The 24,113-nt window shown below is 41.5% G+C and overlaps 1 protein-coding gene across 13 annotated transcripts in view; it reads left to right on the forward strand.

Annotated features, from left to right (window-relative positions):
* The first annotated feature begins 1,844 nt into the window (after nt 1-1,844).
* Nucleotides 1,845-24,113, forward strand: part of CEP112 (centrosomal protein 112) — a 414,548-nt gene continuing 392,279 nt past the window's right edge. For 6 of the 13 annotated variants that reach the window (XM_068530224.1, XM_068530233.1, XM_068530231.1 and 3 more), the window contains exons 1-4: nt 5,253-5,545; nt 8,046-8,159; nt 11,062-11,252; nt 12,659-12,831. In XM_068530224.1, the coding sequence (XP_068386325.1) occupies nt 8,054-8,159; nt 11,062-11,252; nt 12,659-12,831 (470 nt within the window). In that variant the 5' untranslated portion in view covers nt 5,253-5,545; nt 8,046-8,053. The other 7 variants (XM_068530225.1, XM_068530226.1, XM_068530227.1 and 4 more) reach the window with 7 other exon arrangements.

The raw sequence follows: 24,113 nt of genomic DNA on the forward strand, positions 1-24,113 counted from the left end.
GTTCTCTAAACATGACACATAAGCTTGAATCCAATGGTCAACACAGCTCAGGTTCCAGTTGGCATCCCAGCTACATATGTATTACATAAATAACTATAAAAATCCTATGTGCATATCTTAATTTTTTAATATATATGTGTGTGTGTATATATATATATATATATATATATAGTGACAAACTCCTAGTTCTTGAAAATGTAAAAGGAGATTTTCTCTTCTTACTTTCACCTAAATATAGAAATTATTTTAAGAAATTTACCTTCTTAACTTTTTTAACCTTTTAAGTCATGTATTTTTTTTTCTGCTGCAATTTTTTCTTAGATGAACTTGACTTTGTTACATTTTTCCCCTCAATCCCCTTTTTTCTTCTTCTACTTTTCTGCTAGTCTTCATTTAGACGTCATTTGTAAAATTCATTTCATTTTCTTCCAGCAGCATGGTTTTGAACCTCTTCATTGGGTGGTCAAATTCCTGCAATTGCATGTGTGGGTTTTGCACCCCAGATTCTCTGTGCAAATGACTGAATTACCCATCATTCTTTAGCTATAAACATGTTCAAATATGCTTTTGAGAAACTAAACATTCCTAAAAGTATTTCATACCTCTTCTTTTCCTTAGCTTTCATAATTTGTCACTGAAACCATGAAAAACCGTTGGTGGGAAAAACTGTTACTTCCAGTGGGAGGGTTTGAAAAAGCACCTTGGAAAGAATATGACTTCCCTCTGGAAGCTTGAAAGTAACTAGTTACAAATGAATGGATCTTCTATTTTCTTTTGGAAAATTGAAAAGACGCTTCAAGCTGTGTTTATGTTAGATTTGGCATCACACTGCGTGTATTGCAGATATTGCAGAAGGAATCCTGTGTGAAATTACATGAAAAACAGTGGTAAACTGAATTTCATTTAAGTGAGTGTTTTTACAATTTAAATTTTGTTTCTGTTCGGTATTTTAAAATATATATATAGTTCAGAGCCTTTCCAGAAATGTAACAGAAGACCAAAGAAAACCACAACATAGCAGTGCAGACATGGAGACTGCCCCGAGGTGGATGAGACTTCCTGGGAGCAGCAAAAATACATTTTCCTCTTGATCTTGTTATTCTATCCAAAATTGGTAAACACAAAGCCTTTTCATATTATTTCAGCATCTTCGGAATTTGGGGTAAGTTTTTTTAGATCTTGGATAGTTATGAATGCAAAAAAAAAAAGCAGTGTTCATTTTCTCCTTTAATTCAACGGTATTCACCTCTGGGTTGTGAGATACCGGGCAGTAAATTCTCAGTTCTTTAGATTCTTTCAATGTCGTCTGTCCACCCTCTGTGAATATCCTACTACAACCCCATGTTCTTTGCTCTTTACCCGTTCTTTCTCTACAGCCCCTAAAGTTTTCACAAGCTACTGTCCGAGTGGGATGCCCGAAGGCAGCAGTGTCCAGTGCGTGGTCGGGTCATCCCGGGAGTCTAGGCCTGGGATTGGTCTAGGGGCCGCCAGGCTGGAAAGCGAGCCGGAGGCTGCGCTGAGGGCCGAGACGTCGCCATGACAACGCCGCCCGGCGCAGCGGGGCGGGGAAACGCGAGCGCCGACGTGCCTGCTCCCGACCTGCTAGGCAGGGGCAGCAGAGGCCCGGAGCGTCGCCAGGGCAACGGCGCCGCGTGGCCTGCGGGCCGGGGAAACGCGAATGCGGAAGTCCCCGCCCCCGGCCGGCTGGGCAGGGCAGCAGAGGACCGGAGCGTCGCCATGGCAACGGCGCCGCGCGCGGCCGGAGGCGTGGGGAAGGGGGCGGGGCCTGTGAGCTGAGCACCTCCCCCCGTCCCGCCGCCCAGCCGGCTCCCCCCACCCTCTGGGCCTGCTGTGAGGCTGCGACCGCTGCGCCCGCACGGATTTGAAACCTTTTTGTGGCGGCGGCGGCGACGGCGGCGGCCGCTCGGAAAGCTTGCACGTAGGGGCGCCAGGTTCTCGTTTTTCCGATTTCCCCTCCGGGGTCCCCACACGCGGGTTCTCGGGTGGAATTTTGCGCGGGGAGCGGTCGCTCCGTGGGCGGGCCCGGGCCTCTCTCCAGGCCTGTGGGGCGCGCGCCGCGGGGGCCTCTGGGGCGCGGGCGGCCGCTGCTTCGCGGGCGGACTGGAGTCCGGGCCGAGGAGGGCGGGGAGGCTCTGAGAAAGTTGGGGCGGGTCAGCATGTCGGGGTTCGGGCACCTGACGGGGTCGCGCCCGTGAGACGTGTGCGCGCGGACGCGGCGGGGCCTCGGCCCGGGTCCCAGCTCACCCCCCGCCGCCCCGCCTCACCCGGGTCGCGGCCCTGGTCTCAGGCCGGCGGGAGCACTTCCACCCGGGGCCGGACGGCGTCCTGGGCCCTCGCGGTTGGGGGGGCGGCCCCCGGGAGGCCCGGCCCGCCGCCGGCCCGCCGGGCACGACCCAGTGTCCCGGGTCCGAGTTTTCGAGGGACGAGGGACGTACATGCGAGCGGCCTGTGTGCTGAGTGAGGCTCGTGCGCCCTCCCTGTTTACAGGGGCGTGGACACGGGATAGAAAAGGCCGGTGCGGGGGCACGAGCCGCCCCGCAGGGCTCAGGCTGCGGCCCAGCCGCCCGTTTCTGGGGCCCCCGGGCCGTCACTGGCCCCCCGAGGCCTCGGCGTGCTCCCCCGTCTCCAGGGTGATGCCGGGGCGCGGTCAGTGCTCGGTAACTGTCCAAGCACCCAGAAGGGCGAGCCGGGTGAAACAGGCACCTGTAAACCAGCTGCATGTACCGGAGGACGGTTTTCAAGTTTTGTGTAATGGCCCGCCATCTGTTTAAAGTATGGCTTGGTTGAACAAAATTGACTTTATGCAACTTTGAGGGGTGTGTTTATTTGGGGCCTGATGTATGTGGGGTGGGTTCCTTGCTGAGCGGTGTGGCTGCTTTCCCAGGACCTTTAGCGTTTGCGGCCGGCTTATGCTTTGCTGACCCCTGTGACTGCTCAGCACCTTGAGGAGGTCTGAGCCCATTTTGTAGCTGTCCACATAGACACAGGTTTAAAAAGAGACAGTGCCGGTGAGTTAGATAAAAGACATGATCCAACTGTATCATAGCTATAAGCAAGACTCACCCAGTTTACTTCTTTTTTGCGTTTGCACTAATTTATGTGACTGGCAGGCACGCTCTAAGTATTTTAAACCTAAGTCAAAGATACAGCTTTCCTTATTTTTTAATTCTAATAATTTAAATCTGCAATTCTAATAAATCGTAATAAAACTTTTTGATTAGCTGGGACTAAGTAGATATAACCTACTTATAAGATGTAATTTGTGTAGCAAGAATTCCTTGAAAGTTTGGAACGGTAACTTAATTTTTTTTCATTTTGTTGGAGAATAAATAAGGGATAAGGAAAAGCTGAGTTTTAGCTTTTACCAAGTGTCACACTGATTTTTTATTGTGCTTTTAAAAAAAATGTGTACTCCAGTATTGCATGTTATTATAGCAATTATGATTCTTTTATTTTTCTCCAACTTCCTTATTATTTGGAGATATTGCTGATTCATATTTAAATGGCCAAGAGGTCAGATATGATGGATGTGAAGGCTAATGGTTTCAGAATTTTAGTCTGAGCTTTATGTTTAATTTCACGACTTTGGGTCTTTTTACTGAGTTTTCATTTCCTCTAAACACTAACATCTCCTGCCTGTGTCAAAGATTTGTTGAGAATTAGTGATTATTAGGAATCTTTTTGTTTTAGCCCTAGCTACGGGTGCTCTCAGGCATATGTTAGAGTACGTGGGCAGGATGAACTGTTTAAGCCTGGAAGTACACTTCCAGGTCAAAGCTGTGCTTAAAATTCTGGGTTTATGAGTTTCCATTTGTTTGTTCATCCACTTGAATAGTTGCTTTTCAGCTTTATGATCTAACATCCAGCAGTGGTATCATAGCCTTCTGTTACCAGGTACATAACTGATGGAGTTATGTGTGAATGCAGCTAGTTATTGTAGGAATGCAAAACAAAACCTAGCAACCAAATAACACCAAGCCAACTAACCAATCAGAAAATGCACTTAAATAAAATTTATCTTAACCAAGTCTTGAATTTGAAATATGTTTCTTCTACTGTAATGCAGAAGGTACAACGACCAGTTTTGGTAAATAGAATTAAGGGCAATAGTATTTCTATTCTAGAGGACCTATTTGGTACTCAGAACAGAATTTTTTTTTTTTTAAAAAAACAACCACAGGCATACCTTGTTTTATTGCGCTTTGCTTTATTACGCTTTTGCGTTTTTTACAGATTGAAGGTTTGTGGCAGCCCTGCCTTGAGCAAGTTTACCAGTGCCATGTTCCAACAGCGTTTGCTCATTTTGTGTCTCTGGGTCACATTTTGGTAATTCTTGCAATATTTCAAACCCTCCACCCCCAAAAAGATTATGAATTGCTGAAGGCTCAGATGATGGATAACTTTTATTTTAGTAATAAAGTAATTTTTAATTAAGGTAAGTATGTACATTTTTTTAGCATAATGCTATTGAACACTTAATAGACTATAGTATAGCATAAACATACCTTTTATGTGCACTGGGAAAGCACAGTATTCGTGTGACTCGCTTTATTGGGATATTTGCTTCATTGCCATGGTCTGGAACTGAACCTGCAATATTTCTGAGGTTTGCCTGTATTAGTCATGTAAAAGTAGGACATTAATCCCTTTAGTTAGCTTTTATTTACCAGTCGATTCTTCAGCTTCTATTATGTGCCGTGGAATGTGCTGGGTACCTACTAAGATGTGTCAGTCACGGTCCCTGCCTTTCAGGAGCATCTCACAGATGGTGGCAGACCTGTGAATAGTACACAGATGTGTAAGAAAAAGGTAACAGCGTGATGAATGCCGTGGCGCAGATGTGAGCAGTACACACTGAGATGGAGAGATGAGTCTGGGATGTGTGGGGCAAGCTCTACTCTGAAGTGATGTCTGAGCTGCATTTGCTGATGTCTCCATGCAGGGGGACCGCCTGTGTGATCCTGTAAGGAAGGGCTTGGAGTGTTTGTAGAAAGGCAGGGAGTTCACCGGTGGGGCATGGTCATCTGTGCGCGTGTGTGTGCGCGTGTGTGCGTGTGCGCGTGTGTGTAGGGAGCTCAGAAGGCAAAGGCCCTGGCAGGCCTAACTTCGGGTTTGGATCCTGTCCCGTGGCAGTGGGCGGTGGAGACAGGAAGTGATGAGCGGAGCTTTGTACTTGGGACATCTCTGGTGCCAGTGAGGTCTGCAGCAGGGAGAGTTCGGGTGCGTCGGCGGTGGGGAGGGCTTGCTCTGAGAGAGCGGCGGTGAGAAGAAGGCCCACGGGCAGGTTCTGAGACATTTCGGAGCGTTTGTTGCTGTGTTGGCTCACGGGGCTTAGCGAATGGGGACGGCGGAGGGGAAGGAGTCGGTGTGAAACAGCGACGAGGCCCCTGACAGCGATGGAGGTCTCGGCGGCAGGGCGGACGCTCAGCGCTTCCGACGCGGGGCCGAGCACGTGAGGATGTGCTCCCGAGGAGGCGAGTTGGGAGGTGGAGGGAAGAGCAGGCCTTGTTCCTCCCAGGAGGAGGTGAGCTTCCCACGTGGAGGGTCAGGGGAGCTGGAACGGCTTAGGGGCTTGGAGTGGGCTGGTAAAAGTTTCAGGGCTGCCTTGCGGAGGGCGAAATGGGAGAAAACGGAGGATTCCGGTGGGACCTCAGGGCGGTGCCCGTTTCCTCCAGCAGACCTTCAGCTGAGGAGCGAAGGACGGTGTCGAGCGGTTGCTGCCGTGCGGAATAGGGAGGAAACGAGCCCGATCGGCCGAAGGGGATTTTGGTGGGCGGCAGCGATGCGGGGGGAGCGCTGCGTCCGGTCCGCCGGCGGGGGCCTCATGAGAGGGGCGTTGGGGACGGGCTTGCGAGAGCCGTGGCTGGGGGCGGTGCCCGCCGGAGCGGGGGGAAGACCCCCGGCGGGGCGCGCTGGTCCCCGAGGGAGCCGCGGGCTGCGAGGGACGGCCGGCGGGCGGACGCACAGGGGCCGGGGACAGGGCCGTCCGCGCAGGGGCTGCTGGTGTTGAGGTGGGCGCCCCGGGGAACGTTAGGGGCCCGCTGAGCAGAGGGAGGGCGTCTGTGGAGCAGGGCCGCCGACGAGGCACACCGGAGCCTTTCCCCAAACATGTGGTTTGTAAACTGGACACATGACAGCTTGGGGACCGTGCATGGCGTGGAGATGGTGCGCATCCTTACCAAGGCGTTTCGAACCTGAGAGGAACATGTGGGCTGTTGGGTATATTTTTAGCGGAAGACATTTTGTCAGAAGCTCTGTGTCTGAGTTTGGGGGTCCACCCCCTTCATGTTCAGTGGTTTTCTTCCTGATTAGGAAGAAGTACGAGGACCAGTATTTTACGTTTTTTGGTGGAAGTTAAACATTTTACATTTACGTACGCTTAAAATCGCTTTCTTGGCGTGCAGTGTGATGAAGTTTTACACAGACTCAGAATGGGTTTTGATGACCTCGGGCGCAGAAGGCGCGCGGGACGATCGCAGCGCCCCGTGTGCCCTCCGTGCGCCCCAGCGCTAACCCAGCGCGCCGCCGAGCTGTTCCGTGTGCCTGCGGCTTTTGCCTTTTCGGGGATGCCGTACGAGCGGGTGTCGCCGTCCGGCACGCGGCCCTCCGGGAACGGCGCCTTGCGCGTCGCGTCGTCGCGCGTGGACGCTCCCCCTTGTGGCGGGGCCCGTGGGCGCTTCCTTCCTCCCTCTGCCCGAGCCCTGTTTCGTTGTGTGGCGAGGCCACGGCGGTTTATCCATTTCCCGGGGGAGGGACACGTGGGTGTTTCCAGGGTTTGGTGGCTACAGAAGAAGAAAGCTGCTAGAAACAGTACATCCGGGTTTCTGTGCGAATAGAGATTTTGCTTCTCCTGAATAAATGCCCAAGAGGGGGTTTCTGGCTCCCCCGCTAGGGGTATGTGTGCCCGGGTGGGCAGTGGCTAGCCTGTCCTCCGGAGCGGCTGCACCGCGTTGTGTTCCCCCCAGCAGCGCGTGAGAAGGCCTCTCGTTCTGCGCCCGCAGCAGCTTTGCTGGCGTTTGCCGTTTTAATTTCAGCTGTCCTAACAGGCAGGTAGTGATATCTCACTGTGGTTTTAATGTGCATTTCTCTAATGATTAATGATGTGAAGCATCTTTTTCACGTGCTTACTTCTCAACTGTATATCTTCTTTGGTAAAGGAACTACTTTTTTTTGCTGATTACTTTTATTGGGTTGTTCGTTTTCTTATGGTTTAGTTTTAAAAGTTCTTTATGTATTCTTGATGTAGGTCCTTTCTGAGGTAAATGATTTGCAGTATTTTCTCCCAGGCTGTAGCTTATCTTTTCAACTCCTGGAAAGAGTTCTTTGCAGAACAGAAATTTTTCATTTTGATACAGTCCAATATATCAATTTTTTCTTTTACAGGTAGTGCTTTTAGTGTTATGTCTAAGAAATCCTTGACTAACCGCAAGTCATGAAGACTTTCGTCTATGTTTTCTTCTAAGAGTTTTATAGTTTTACATTTTACACTTAGGTCTGTTATTTATTTTGAGTTAATTTTTGTATACAGAGTGAGGTTATTTGTTTAAATTTATTTATGCCTATGGATCCCCAATAGTTACAGCATCATTTGTTGTAAAAACTATCATTTCTCCATGAATTGTACCTTTGTTGAGAGTCAGTTGTCCACATTTGTGTTGGTCAATTTCTGGACTCTCTAGTTTGTTCCATTGGTCTATGTGTCTTATCCTTTCATCAATACCACATTGTCTTGACTACTGTAGTTTTATAGTGCATCTTAAATCAGGTAATGTGAGTCTTCCAAACTTGTTCTTCTCTTTCAGAATTGTTTCTGCTATTCTAATTCCTTTAACTTTCCACGTAAATTTTAGAATCACCTTGTGTATATCTACAAAGAATACTGCTGGGATTTTGATTGGAATTGCATTAAATCTATAGATCAATTTGGGGGTATTTAATACTACTGAGTTTCCTTTGATCTCTTTCATGAGTTCTGTAGTTTTCAGCATACAGATCTTAATATTTTAATTTTAAATCTTTTACAGGCTGAATTATGGAAATGGGAAGTGAAGAAGAAAAATGGGAGAAGCTGGATGCGGAATTTGATCACTTTGTGGTAGATATGAAGCCCTTTGTTCTAAAATTACCCCATAGGTCAGGTAAGATTATGTTTGAAAATTACGTTCTTAAAATGAATTTTTTTCTTGGTATTATTTAGTCGAATCCATGAACGTTCAAAATGAAAAGTAGATTCATTTAATAACATTTTTCATCTTAAGCTGATAAAGGATTGTTTACCTTGAGCTGTTGGAGGGTAAACAAATTTAGTCATGATGTCCTACTGAACTGTGGAAAGGTATTATTACTGTGAGACCACTTCTCACACGTCATGAGCTTAAATTGCATGGGTCTTTAAAGTTAGCTGAAACTGTTTTTTCCTGCGTCTTTTTCCTCCTACCATGAAGATGGTTCCTGTTTCAGGAGCCTGCTGTCCACCTGTCTCTGACCCTTTTGTTTATCAAAGCAGAAAAGAATCTGTTCGTCTTACATGCTCATTGGTTGACTGAATAAAATCAAGTGTGAATGAGTTTTTGTTGCCAACTTGTCTGCAATTCCTAACCTGTTCTCCTCTGTGAGTCTTTGTCTCAAGTAAAAGATTTTCAGGTAATTTAAGGTTTATCAGAGAGCAGTTGAAGAGAGTTTGAGGAGCAAGGAAGATTCTCTGAGTCATAGTAGGCGCAAGGCTGGCCGTAAAGGTAAATCTGATTTGGGAGCTTTTGCGAGGAGGGTTCAGAGTGGGACCAGGAGACTGGCTTTTACCCCAGTGTTGTCCAAGTTCCCTGTTTCTGTGAGGTATCTGAGTCAACTTCATATTCAACATGAGGAGCCAGCTCAATATTAGATCTTTATTCCAGGGAGCTGCGTTGGGAAAAGGGAGCGTAGTGTATGAGTTAACGCATTCTGTGGTCACCCGTCGTACCAGACAGGGCCTGCAGCCTGTCCGAGTCGAGGGTGGCTTGGCGTGGTCTTCCCTTCACGCCTCTTCCTCTGCCTTCTTCTCTTGCCTTGTTGGATGGTAACCTCTACTTTCTTCCTCTGCTTTTCTTAAAATGAACATTTCCTGTCCCGTGGCTCATTCACGATTAGTTGAATTAGTATTTAATGATATTTCTATACTGTGTCCTCTTCTGATACTCACTGCCTTTTTTTCCTTCTTGTCTTAGATCTGCTGATTAGAATAAATGTATATTAAAATTTCTCATTATAAATGTACTTCAAACTATCCTCATATTTCATCTTCTTTTTTTTTTTAAGATGCAGTATCACTTTTAAAAAATAATTAATTTATTTTTGGCTGCATTGGGTCGTTTTTGCTGCACGTGGGCTTTCTGTAGTTGGGGCGAGTGGGAGCTACTCTTCCTTGTGGTGCGTGGGCTTCTTGGGGTGACTTCTCATTGCGGTGGCTTCTCTGGTTGCGGAGCACGGGCGCTAGGTGCGCGGGCTTCAGTAGTTGTGACTCATGGGCTCTAGAGCGCAGGCTCAGTAGTTGTGGCTCACGGGCTTAGTTGCTCCGTGGCATGTGGGATCTTCCCAGACCAGGGCTCGAACCCGTGTCCCCTGCATTGGCAGGCGGATTCTTAACCACTGCGCCACCAGGGAAGTCCCTCATCTTCTTTTAAAAAAGGATTTGGGGTACATAGAATTGGATTAATTGTAATCTTTGGTTCATGACTCATTGTCAGGATGTATTGGTACATCCCTGACCCTCTTTTATGTAATTAATTCATAGTGAATGCTCAGAAACTCACATCCCAGTCAAGAACCTGAACATTCATAATAACTTAAATTTCATTATAGTTAAATTCTACTTTTGATAATGGTTTTCCCCATTATTTTAAATAGAGGAATTAATTTTTTTCATTAGCCAAGTTGTTGTACTAAGATCTATTCATCGACTATTATATGGATTTCAGTTTGCTGCAGGGCATATAAAAATACATAGTTTGAAAAAACTGTTTGCTTAAGTTTATCAGTTTTAGTTTGTATTTTCTTTTTGCACAAAGTATGCCCGATATTTCAAGAAGTTTGTTTCGTGACTATATAATTTTCAAAGCTAAAAATACAAAAGTTATTTAGAGACTACCTTTCATACCTGTAGTGATAAATCCAGTATGAGCAAAGTGGTAAATCTGCCCAGGGATTTTTGTAGGTAAAACAATAAATGAATATGACCTTTAGAAACTAAGAGATTGAAGCAGATTTGTGATTTGTGTTAGATATATAATCCTCAAATTGAGTTAGACTGATAAAAGATTAATGTCAAAATGGTTTTTCTGAGACCTAAAAACAATTCTGTGTCGAGGTAAGATAAGATAGTCAATAGGTCATTATATGTGGATTAAACTGTGCTACATTTTTAAGGTAGCTTTTAAAGGGATAATTATTTTTCAAAATTACATGTAAATATGTAACCCTCAATTATTTTTAGAGAGGTTAAAAGAAATTCCTAAATAAATCATCCACAAATCCCTGAAGATTACCAGTTTTAATAAATGAAACATTTGAGATTCAATTTTAGATTAGGTTTAAAATGCTAAATAAGGTTGCGTTCTCTCTCTCTTGGTTTGGGTAATGAGAATTACAGAAAGAGTTTTCAACACAACTAAAATTATTTTAGAGATGGTTTTACAGCAACATTTTTGTCTCAGAGATTTATTTGGTAGCAATCCTGAGTTCTTATTACTAGTTAATTGATAAAGTTAAACTCTAGACCAGGGGTTGGCAAACTGTAGCCCCTGGGCCACATCCAGTCTGCTGCCTTTTTTGTAAAGTTTTATTAGAAAACAGCCATAACCATTCGGTGACGTGTGGTGTGAATGGTGTGTGGCTGCTTTCATGCTGCAGCGGCAGAGTTGGGTAGATGTCATATGGCTGCAAAACCTAAAATATTCGCTGTCCGCCAGCCCCTGCTGCAGGCTAGAGCGGATGTTTTATGGGTCTTTAATGTAATGTTTTATTTTCTGAGAACTCAAGTCTCTAACAGCCCCTGTGTATTTCTAGAGCGGCAGAGGTGTGCACTTTGGATTAGAAAACTGTGTGAGCCTTCAGGAACAGGAGCGGGAGTCACAGGCAGGAGGAATCGGAATCTGTACGCAAAGCTCTTACTGCACATGCTCAGGCGAGGGGCTCTCGAGGGCCCTTTCACCCACCGCCCTGAGCCAGGGACGCTGAAAACTTTACCTTCGTACATGGTAGGTGTCTTTGACCAAAAGATGCGTTAGTTTGTTTCTCTAGAAGTGTCAATTTATCATCCCATTTGGGAATGGTCATATTATTAAGTTACAAGTCCTAGATAATAAGTTAGCTAAAACTAGTTTTTTGCTCCCTGATTCAGTTTTTTCCCACCTTGAATGGAAATCAGATATTGAGCTCTAATGGAACCATACTTAATTGATTTAGTCATCCTGCAGTATTCTACAATATTTCTTAAAAAATTAAAATGAATTTTTAAATATTGAGCCTTAATTTCCCACTAATTTTCACTGGATTATGTAATAATTTATGGATGTCAGTAAATTCTAGTTTATTAAGCTCTTCTATATGTATTATTTAATGTAATGAGAGGTTGGATTGAATGACTTTTTAAAGTTTTTTTAAAAATTTATTTATTTTTTATTTTTTTATTTTTGGCTGCATTGGGTCTTCGTTGCTGCGTATGGGCTTTCTCTAGTTGCAGCAAGCAGGGGCTACTCTTCGTTGCGGTGTGCGGGCTTCTCATTGTGGTGGCTTCTTTTGTTGCAGAGCATGGGCTGTAGGTGCACGGGCTTTAGTAGTTGTGGCACGCGGGCTCAGTAGTTGTGGCTCGCGGGCTCTAGAGCGCAGGCTCAGTAGTTGTGGCACACGGGCTTAGTTGCTCCGCGGCATGTGGGGTCTTCCCGGACCAGGGCTCGAACCTGTGTCCCCTGTATTGGCAGGCGGATTCTTAACCACTGCGCCACCAGGGAAGTCCCGGTCCATCTATTCTTAATGACCGAAGGTAGAACATTTTCTGAAACAGATTCAGATGTTGAAATATGAGTGTACTGTATCATGCTTTCCCTTTCACACTCATTTTATGGAATTGTAGGAAAGGGCTTTATTTTACAAATGTTAATCATGTAAAGGCCTAGAGACCTGTCTTGGATTTTTCAGCTAGCTTGTGGCAACTAAATTCTAGGTCTTCAAGTCTGTTGTTCCTAGATGAAGAGATTCCTAATTTTTATTTCTGATTTTTATTGATTTTGGTTTCTCTGCCTACTGATGTGTGTGCAGAGTAGTTAATGATCACAGAAAGAAATAGGAGAGCACAAGATTTAAAAAGAACTTTTCACTTATCTTTTCATACAGCTAATATTCCTTTTGTAATATAAATCATTATTAGATGTATCTGTCATGTAATTTTATCATTTATCAGATTTCTTATACAGCACAACTAAAATGTAAATAAGTTATCCATTTTATGTATTTTAATATTTCATTGAATGATACATTTTTATATATTTTTATGTAATTGAATTTGAGTATTTGAAAGGTTGTCACTAAACTTGATGGAAATCTTAACTGATTATCTCATATAGTACATTTTGAAAGAATAATTTTTCTAATTTTTAAAAATCAGTCCATCTATTTTGATGAACCAAATCCAGCACAAGCCAAAGGGTCCAGCCCAGAAGGATTACCAGACTGGGTGATGGGTGAGCTGGGGAACGGTGAGCGCAGATTCAGCGAATCACGGACGCTTTCTTCTGGAGAAGATTGCTCTTTGGTACGGTCGCCGACCCATGTCCACAGGTACGCCATGAACTTGGGGTTTCAAGTGTGTTTCATTATTTAGCCTGTCTTTGGAACTGGTTAATACATTCCATTTTTCCATGTTTTTTTTTATGGTAAGTAGTTGGTTTACTTTATATTTTTGCTGTGAAGTTGAGGGCTATGAAGTCATGTTGTATAGGTAAAATAACAGTTTTGCTTTTCCATTTATTGTATATTCAAGATTATATTATGTTTTTAGCTGCTTTTTGGATATATGTTAAATATTTTTATCAATTCCATTGCTTGGAAAGTGGTGCCTGAAAATCTTTAAATGACACAATTCTCTGTTTTCCTTTATGACAAGCATGAATTAAGAACATTTCACTGACTTCAACCAAATATAACATCCTCCATATCCATCTTGAAGCTTATGCTTGAATTTTTCTCCTTTCCCCCTCATTGAACAGTATTCGTTTTGATTTAATAAAATAATGAATGCAAACATAAACCCTATTAAACTGCGCTTTCTTACTAGAGTACTAAGCTTAAATAGGATTTTTAGAACAAATAAAAGTGAACTTCTGAGTTTTTTAAGTACACAATAAAACAATTGTTGTTGTAGTATAACTTTTGGCCTTTAGGACGGATAGATTTAAATTGGACTTTTATCAGATTTTGAGTTTTACCTTTGGCACTGTTCCCTGAAATGTTAAAATATTGGACAGTGTCAATTCATACGTCACTCCTCACCATTCTCTTGGTAATTTTAATTTTTGGAATTTGATTAGGTTAACAGTGTAATCTCTCTTTTCTGCTATAATTTTCTTCAGTTTATTCCTTGAAAGATACAGAAATCTTATTAGTAATTTGAAATGTCTTCATAGTTGATATAGTCTGGTTATGTTTTTCAGACCTCAGGTATTATGGTGGAAAAGAACAGGTGAACATAAAGCAAGACATCCAGTCCATATGAAATTTTTTTATTAGAAAGGGGAAACAAATTAATATGGAACAGGAAGAGGTGGTATAATTAAGGACATGTTTCGGAAGAGTGAAAAGGAATGAATAGATGAGTCCATAGCAGGTGGTGTTAAATACTAAATTTTGCCTTCCTAGGAGATTCAGAAGCAGAAGAGGTGTGACTGTGGAATTTTTGTTAGCCTTGTAGCAGTAAGCGGGGGTGTAAGGAGATTGTGGTCTCTTTACAGAGACTGCGGCAGGGACAGTGTTCTTCCTGTCTGCACGGTATTTCCAGTGCCTGGCCCTGGGCGGGCACCTGTGACAAACGGCATGAGTCTTAGTTTTTGGTGAGTGCGTACACGAGTCAGTGAATGGGCTGTTAGGCACTGCCACACATTGAATTTATTCTGGACACAACCCCTCTGAGACAGGCATATTGTGGCAGAGAGAATGGCTCACAAGGATTTGCAAAAAGTACTGTTAGAAAAAGTTGAGGGAAGGATAAATTTTGGAAGAAGTTAAGAGATGTATGGTTATAGGCTACAGAGATGCCCTGTTTGTGTCCTAACCGTTTTATATTTTTAACAATGCAATTAGTAAAGACAATGAAGCAACTGGAAAAGGCAAGTCTCTTTCTAGTCGAGTGCTAGAATTTCACTAAGGCCAAGGCCAAGTAGGGCTGCAAAAACAAAACTCAGGGGTATCTTTACTTACATGCTTCTCTTAATTTAACTTGATCTATTTAAAAATTTGAATTTGCACATACATTAATTAACAGATATTTGTAATTTTACGTACATGAAGGCACTTAAAAATAAAACTAACATTTACTTCATCTAAAGGCAATACAATTGATTTAAGACCAAATACAAAATGTGTGAGATCAGATCAGTAGTGGTGGTGGAATCTATTGATGGTCTGGCTTCATATTTTTTTCTGAAGTTGTTCCTTTGCTCTGAGTGGTCATACTGTGCTGCTGAAAAAGTTAGAATCTGCTCGTGTTGACGTAATACATCTCCTCCGTTCTGCAAGACATTGTTTAAAAAGTTTAAGAGGCTTATAATATTTGACACATGTATGTTTCTGTAGTGAATAATTGATTGTTACTTAGAACTGAAGTTTAAGGCTGCCTCATAAATGTTACAACCACTTCAACTTGTCCTTTGAACGTCCCCTTTAATCTTAAAAGATTTTCCCCCTTAGTGTTTCTTTTTTGATCACTTTATAAAATCCTGCTTTACTTAGACCTTTTTGTATGTGAAGTATTTCTAATGGCATTTTAGATTATGCTGTTTGTGTCCTAGCCTTTTTATATTATTAAAGATGCAGAGTCCTTTTGAAGCCTCTTTGTTAGGACTCCCTATTCAATAGAGATGGCACCTTTCCTTTACCTTTATTCTTCCTGTAGGATATGGCATGTAGCCTCATTCTAGACACATTAGAAGTATTATGAGGTCATATTCTATCAGGCTTATCATCATGCTTTTTTCCACCAAATACACATTGCACACTAGTAAACTTAGCATTTCACTTCAGACAGTTTCAACACATAACTAGTCCTGTCCTGGTTTTATCCTTTGCTTTCCTTTTTCATAGTTCTTGGTGTAAGCTTATGTTATTACCCATGGTTTATTTTAGAAAAACCACTTTCCAAATTGCCTTGCCATTTTATTAGAGATATTTTATTGTATTTAATGTCAAATAGCTGCTGCTTTTCTTGACAATGAAATACTTGAATTATATTTGAATTTGGAGCATGGTTTTACAAAATGTTACTAATGAGACCGTAGACATAGATCTCCTCCCTGTGCAGTTTGGTTAATTTCACTTAGACAACCGTGAGATATATCCATGTAAATTACTTCCCGGTCATCTTTCAGGTGCTTACCATTGAGAGACGGTAAAGATCCTAACTGTCTTTGTGGTACACAGAGTTTCAGGGGGCCCCGAGATCCTGCTCTGGGTGTTGACAGCCTTGTACAGTCCCTCCTCCTTGAGTGTGGGCAGGACCTGTGAGTGGCTTCTAGCCAATAGAATATGGCAGTGGTGATGGGCTGTCACTTCCATGAATACATTGCGATACATAGGACTCTGCCCTGCTGGCAGACTGGCTCTAGAGGCTTGCTGTCTTTTCCTTGCTGGCTTGAAGAAGCAGGCTGCCGTGAATCCCATACCCAGAAGGAACGGAAGCTGCTGACAACCGTGACAGTGGGGAAGCAGATTCTTCCCTCATTGAGTCTCCAGATGAGAACCCAGCTCTGGGCAAACCCTGATTGCAGCAGCCTTGTGTGGCCTTAAGCAGAGGACTCAGCTCGGCTGCACCTGCACTTCTGACCCACAGAAACTATGAGAAAATGTACGTGTTGTTTAAAGCTGTTACGTCTGTGGTAATTGGTTATGCAGCAGTAGATGACTGATATAGTTTTTATCCTCATTTTAGAAAATTATACAGTCTGTGTATGGTACATGCTCTTTGTAAAAGTCTCAATGTAGAAGTATGAAGAGTAAAAAGAGCCCTTCTCTCCACGTTCTTACTTCGCTTCCCTCACGAGAGGTAGTTGGCATCAGCAGTTTGGTGTGTATCATTCCATAGTACACACATACCCACACGTATGTAATTAAAAATGATAAGTTGGCTTGTACTACATGTAGTGTTCTTTTGCCACTTAACTGTGTCTTAATCCTGTGTCATGTAACCTGTGTAATCTTTTTCATCACGGGTAATAATCCATAGCGTAGGTTTACTGTACCTCACCCGTCTCGTTGCTTTTGATTCTTTAGTGTTCTAGAGAACGCCTTAGTTGGCATCCTGGTCCATGTATCGTCATGCGCCTGTGTGTGTGGGGGCTATTACTGATGCCGTGGCTGGGCACAGGAAAACATTTAATGGGCGAGCTGTTGGTGGGATTAGTTGTAGGTTCAGCGTCTTGTGCAATGGTAACAAAAATATATGGGCTAGTGTGGAATGATCTCTAAGGTATATAAAGTTGAAAAGAAGTACGTGAAAGTGTAGTAAGCTTCCATTCGTGTGTGTGTGTGTGTGTGTGTGTGTATGTGTATGTGTGTATTTTAAAGAGGATATATGGATACGTATGGGTACGCCTGCATGGAATATTTCTGGGTGCCATGTACGAAACTGTTTTACCTTTAGGGAGTGGGAGTAATCTGGTGTGAAAAGTTCAAAACTTTTTGGACACGTGTCTGTTATTTTTAATAATCACACATTTTTTGATAGTGTCAAGTTGCCTTCCAAAATACTATCTTATTAAAATGCTTGGGCATACACACTATTTACAGTAGTGATGCACATTAATAAATCTAACCATATGTATAGCAAATATACAGATTTAAACATAAGAATGAAATTTTCCCAATAAATAATCTCAATGTTTGTGGATTTCACTTGTATTTCTGGTTCGTTAAAATAGGAACCAAGTGAGGCAAGTTGTACGTTTATGGAGCACCTACTGTATGCTAAATACTCTTCTAGAAATCTTTTGTAAGTTGTCTGATTTCATCCTCTCTGTAATTCCGTGAGGTTGGCAAAATTGCCCTTTGTATTTATTGATGAGGTAACAGCTTCAGTAAGGTCAATAAACTTTCCCAGTGATGGATTCAGTATTGGAATCTAGGTCTCTGTGATTCCAGACCCCATATTCTTTCTGGTGTTCCATGTAGGCATGAGTACTTTATGCAGCAAATATGGAAACTTCACTATAATCCATTTTTTCTCCACTTGACCTGTGTAAGCAATCTTGGGCGACTATACCTTTGTTCTTGGTTATTTCTAGGTTGAGTTGAAATGAGGCAGTTTGCCTTTGCTCAAATATCACTTCTGATACTTGGCAACCATGTGTCCTCAGGCAAGTTACTTACTTTCTCTAAACCCCAGTTTCGTCACCTGTAAGATGGAGATGGGGGTAGTACTAACGTCAGAGTCGTGTGGGTGAAGTGAATACTGCACGTCGAGCCTCTGACACGGGACCTGTCAAAGTGCTGGCTGTTGCTGACGCCATCATCAGTGGTGCGGGGATGGTTACTTTAACAGGCCACACAGGGGCTTGCTTGTTAGAGTGACTGCTCTTTTGCTTCTCTCGTTATCTAATTTTCCCAAAGGGTATTGTCTTAAGATCCATTGGTCATTAATTATTTTCAGTTCCTAAAAGTCATTCTGTGTTCCTGAGAGAAAGAAATTAATGGCTATGCAGAAAAGTTCTGATTGTAAGTATGAATCCTGCACACTCTCAGAATAAAGAGAGGTAATAGTATTTTAGAAGAGGCTTTTGGGAGTTCCTTGGTGGTCCGGTGGTTAGGACTCAGTGCGTCCACTGCCGGGGCCCCGGGTTCAATCCCTGGTCAGGAAACTAAGATCTCGAAAGCCACACAGCGCGGCCAAAGAAATAAAAATATAAATAAAGTAAAAATAAAATAAAAGAGGCTTTGAATCAGTCTTTATTTAGATAACTCAGCAAGCCCCCTTTTCCAGGATAGAGGGAACACAGTGTGGCTGGCCCTGTTTTTAAACATTTTATCGCAGCGTGTGTTAGAAGCTGCCTAAGTGATATTAGACTTCAGTTCTTGTCATCTCTGTGTGCTTTTTTCTGTGCATTATCACAAAGACAGACACAAAGATAATAGGTTTTATTCTTGTCCTCCTGTACTGTGAAAAATGTTTTGAAGCTTCTTTTTAATGGCTTGTAATTATTTTTATAACTTTTCAGTCAAGTATGATGTGGTCTGGTAGCTTATCACCAGAGTGTAGTTAGGTTCTGGGTAGGGGAATATGAAAAAGAATGATGTAATACCCCTTATTATTTCTACTGGAAACTTTGGTTAAGAGTTATGAGTTAGGAGAAAGCAAAGAGGAGAGATGTGGAATCAATGCCGACCTTTAAACACTGCTTCACGGTGGAGGAGAGACAATGCTGCTTATTTTAGAGGACTTCACTGCTGAAAAAGAAGGCAGCAGTTGTTTACATTTCCTCAGATGCCACTTTATAAAGATCATCATCCAGATTGCTTAAGAATTCTAGGAGCATGCAAGCAGAATTATTATTTATTATATATTACTTTTACCATATTAGATTTAGGTTAACTTTATATAAATTAAAGTTTTATCTTTTGATTTATGTTGTGTCCTTCAAATAACAAATATGTTCATACCTTTAAGAAAGGACTTGGAGAATAATTATCCTATTTTAAATGAGTATAGAGGACTATAATTTCTGCATCTTGCTTTAATGAGATCTTTCCATGGGTTGATGCCAGATTTTAGTTTGGCATGAATAATCTAATTATAGTCCTGCCCTTATGGAAAATATGATTTGCTTTACAATGAGCCTCTTTATGATGTGGTTTTCCAGGAATGCATTGTGGCGAAGAGCTGAGACTGTGTCCTTTAAAAATGTCTCCCAGTACAGCCCGCGTTTCATGTGCTGGTGCAGTTTAAGAACATCGCCAGCAGATGGTGACCAAGTATAATGAAAAAATGTACTTATGGTTGAGTAGGTTGATCTGTGCGAAAAAACATTTTTCACTTTAAAAATATTGATTTAAATTTTAGTCTGTATACTCAAACAACTATAGTAGATAGAATCTTTTAAATTTGTTAAACTCCATTTCTATATGTAAATGGCACTGCCCTATAAATATCCCCTGCTTCTAAATTGTTGGATGAATTTATGGGGGAGCTTATCATTACCTTTCCTTTCTAGGGATTCTTTATATCCATTGGCATAAATAATTATGGTTGGGGTTACACGTAGTAAAACATCCTTAAATATTATTCACAAAAAGTACATTCATTTTATTTAAGAATTGCCCTGTTGATTAGGCAAAGATACATTCTGCAGTAGTACATTACATATCTTCATTCCATACGTATGCTACGTATATTCTGCAGCAGTATAATAGAACACCCCGCAGTGGTGGGAATGTTCTGCAGCTGTGCTGTCCAGTATCGCAGGCACTATTCACATGTGACTGCTGAGCACTTGCAGTGTGGCTTCTGTGGCTGAGGAATTGAATTTTGGGTTTTAATTAGTTCAAGTAGCCATACGTGATTAGGGGCTATCAAGTGGGGCTTGGAGTTCTAGACCTGGGTCTTCCTGCCAGGTGGAGAGCTGCTGTCTAGGTGGGAAGTGGGAGGTGAGTGTTGGTGCATCTAAACTGCCTCTGCCCCCGGGAGAGACCTGTGCTGTGCGCTTACTGCACTTCGTGGGTATCTCCCTTCTTTGGTGAGGATCGCCCGTGATCAGTATCTAGTAGCTTCCTGTTGGTCAGTCTAAGGTTTAAGAGGACCTCTCCCCAACAAGTCTTTTTGGAAGAAAGAAAAATTAATCATTTTTCTTAAATTAATGAAAGAAAAGTCAATCTTTTTCATCATTGTGTTTGGAGAGAACGTTTAGTGAGGAACAAATAGGATTAATTTGGTCTTTTTGCCAGAATGGACACTTGTTAGGTAGACGTTTAACCTTGAGCTCTAGGGGTAAGACTGCTTCATAAACAAGGGTGGAAACTGTTTCTTAGGATCCTCAATAGAACAGTATGTTTCACACACTCATGGGACCACTTAGCTGCTCATTAATTTTCAACAGTGATGTGCTAATTAAATATCATTCTTAGGTATTTACCAAGGCATGGCCTAGTGACAACAATTTGTAACTGAGATGGAATAGCTTTGAAAATAATGGCCTTGCATTTCTTTTACACTTTTTTTTTTCATTGAGTCAAATTTTTGACAAATTTAGTCACTTCTTCCTTTTTAAAATTTTTTAACGAGTGGGGCTTTGTAATAAATATCTCTTTGTTTCACAAGCAAGTTTCTTTTTGTGAGATCATAATATTGAACAGTTTAGTTCTGATCTTTTAAACAAAAAAGGATGACAGTAAGCTTATGTGTGTTGTAAAACTTAAAGGGAATTAAAATACTCTCTTGAGTGTTGATACTATTAAACCAGAGATATATTAATAAACGTTGATTTAAATGAGTGACTTTTAAAGCTGGTTTTTAATTTTAAAATCAAATGTGTTATTTTAAAGTAGGAAATGGGGAAAAATACGAAGTCTTAAAATGTTTATGAATCTCTGGTCATTTTTTGGTTTTGTCAAGCTTCTCATTTATTTAAAATTTAGTTTTATTTTTCTTTTTATTCCTAATAAAGTTCCCTTTGAAATACTGAAATAAATATGTTGTGGATCCGTGGAAGTTACTTTCATTTTCTTACTTTCCGTGTTATTTGATACTTTACTGCGGTATTAATTGTTGCTAATTATTTTTATGTTTCATTGATATTTAGCAATACCGTAAGAAAACTCTTCTGCAGATGGTATATAACAGTATTACTTGCTGCTCAGATGAATGCAAAGATGTGACATCTAAAGTTCTCATTTTAGTTTTCTGATTTATAAGGCAGTAGTTGTATTACTCTTAAGAAGTTTTACCTCTGTGAAGCATAGCATATATGTAAAAAGTGTATGAAAATGACAGGCACAGTTTAAAGAGCAGTTAGAAAATAAACATCCCTACGCTGCTAACCCAGCCAAGAAATAGCACATCACTACTCCAGGAGACCTTCGGCCGTGCCTCCTCCCCCTTGTCCTGAAAGGCCAGCGCTCTGCATTTTGTGTTGATCATTTCTTTGCTTAGATCAAGATAGAGAACATGACCAGCTCTCCAGAAACCCCTCTCTCGCTCCCTCCCAATCATTTATCGTCCCCGCAAAAGGTGACCACTATTCTGCATTATATCAACATAGATTAGTTTTTGGTTTCACTTTTTTCCAGCTTCTGTTCAACATTATGTAGTGAGATTGATCCGTGTTGTTGCATTTAGCAATGGATTTTTCTTTTTATTTTATTACTGTGTGAATATATCACATTTTTACGTCCATTCTGCCATTGTTGGATGTTTGGGGTTTTCCCAGCTTTTAGCTATTACAAATAATCCTGTGAACATTCTTTCACACGTCTTAGTGCACATATGTATACTGTGTTGACTTGGAAGTGTAATTACGGTAGATACTGCCAAAGAGTTTTCCAAAATGGTTATAGCAATTTACATTTCCACCAGTAAGGCTTTCAAAGTCTGTGGCTCCTCATCTTTACCAGTACTTGGTTGGTCAGTCTCTCTTAGCTTTAGCAATTCTAGGCTGGTGGATGTGAGTTTTAATTTGCATTTTCCCTCATGACTAATGATATTGAGCACACTTTTCTATGCTTGTTGACCATTTGGGTATCTTCTTTTGTGAAGTTCCTGTTTGTTACCATTTTAATAAAAATGGTTTGTCAGTCTTTTCTCCATTGATTTTTTGCAACTCTTTATATATTCTGGAAACAAATTCTTTGATACATGTATGGCAAATGTCTTCTCCCACATTCACTGGTATGTTCTGTTGAACAATATTTAATTATAATATTATTTTTAGTCAGTCATCTCTGATATTCTTTTTTGCGTGTGTCCTGTTTAAGATTTCTTACCTTGCCTGTCTCAATATCATGGGGATACCTTTTAGAAGCTTCCTAATTTTACCTTTCTCATTTGGATATGTGCTATATCTGGAGTTGATTCTTATGTATGAAGTGATGTAGGGGTCATCCCCCCACCCCTCCTGTGGATAAATGATAGCCATTTGACCCAGTATCATTTAAAAAAGCTATTTTTCCCCACTACTATAGTTGACACCATTATTGTAAACCAGAAAATTTTACTTGTGTGGGTTTCTGGACCCTCGTCTCCTCCGATGGTCTCTTTGTCTGTGTACTAATACTACACTGCCTTAGTTACTGTGGCTTTAAAATAAGTCTTGATTTTTGTTAGTGTAGTGCATGCCCTCCAGGTTTCTTCTTCTTTAAGACTGCCTTGACTCTTTTTGGTCCTTTGCATTCCCATATAAATTCTAGAATTATCTTGCCAGTTTTAATAACACACACACACATGCCCCTGTTGAGATTTTGATTGAGAATGCACTGAGTCTGTAGATCAATTTGGGAAGAATTAATATCTTTATAATATGGAATTACTCCAAGCCCCAGGCAAGCAATGCTCTGCTCTGTCACTATAGTTTTGCCTTTTCTAGAAGTTTCATATGAGTGGAATCATGAATTATGTAGTCTTATGCATCTGGTTATTGTTTTTGAAGTTCATATGGCATGTGTCAGTAATTCATTCCTTTTTATTCCTGAATGGTATTTCATTGATGAGTATATTACATTTGTTTATCCACTGACTAGTTAATAGATATTTGGATTGTTACCAGTTTTTAATTATTCTGAATAATGCTGCTATGGACATTCATATACGTTTTTTTGTTTGGACATGTGTTTTTCATTTCTTTTGTGTAGATATCCAGCAGTGGGTTGTGTGGTAAGTGTATTTTTAACTTTTTTAGGGAATCAAACCATTTTCCAAAATAGTACCATTTTACATCCCCATTAGCAATGTGAGTGTTCCAGTTTCTTCACATCCTCAACTCTTGGTATTTTCTGTGTTTTAGATTTTGGCCATTGTAATGAGCACGTTAGTGGTATCTCATTGTGGTTTTAACTAACACTTTTCCTAACGACTAACGATGCTGAGCATCTTTTCACATGCTCACTGGCCATTTGTGTCTCTTCTTCGGAGAAATGTCTATTCCAATAGTTAGCTGCTCCCCACACGCCCAACATACAATAATTACTATAGACATTTCTAAAAAGGAGAATAATAGGAGGTACAAAGAAGTCCATAGCAATTCTGAAATCCAGTTGGGCAAATGTTGGAAGTTCCTTAATTAGGGCTCAAGATCTGGGTATAATACTCCATGTCTCCTGGCTCCTCCCACTAGGTTTTTGATTCCATTTTCTGAGTTATCCTTTCTTTTTCATGAAAAATAGTATGTGTTTGCGGTTGGGTAGTTTGTGTTTGCAGGTGAGTAGTTTTCTTAGTCTGCTTCCTTCCAGAAGAATTTTGGGTGTCCAATGATCCCTTTTCATTTTGTGCTCTGTCCCTTTCAGTCCAAGGGCAGTGATTTTGCTGATATAATTTTCTCAAAACCTTTGTAGACCTCCTATGACTCCTATGTGTGTTCACTCCATTAGACAAAAGCCACATATACTAATCTCTTTTTAGGTTGGGTTACTTCTCAGAAGATTGAAGGACAGTGTCCTTAAGTTTTTCAGAAGCCCTGTTGTTTGAGATGCACACCCTTAATCTTTTTAAAGGTCTTTATGTGTGAATGTACTCTGATGTACCACCTTTGATCTTTTTGATCTTTTTTTCTTAAAAATAAATTTATTTATTTTATTTTTGGCTGCGTTGGGTCTTCGTTGCTGCGTGAGGGCTTTCTCTAGGTGCGGCGAGCTGGGGCTACTCTTCGTTGCGG

Source organism: Eschrichtius robustus, chromosome 20 (genome assembly GCF_028021215.1).
Source record: "Eschrichtius robustus isolate mEscRob2 chromosome 20, mEscRob2.pri, whole genome shotgun sequence".
NCBI classification, from domain to species: Eukaryota; Metazoa; Chordata; class Mammalia; order Artiodactyla; family Eschrichtiidae; genus Eschrichtius; species Eschrichtius robustus.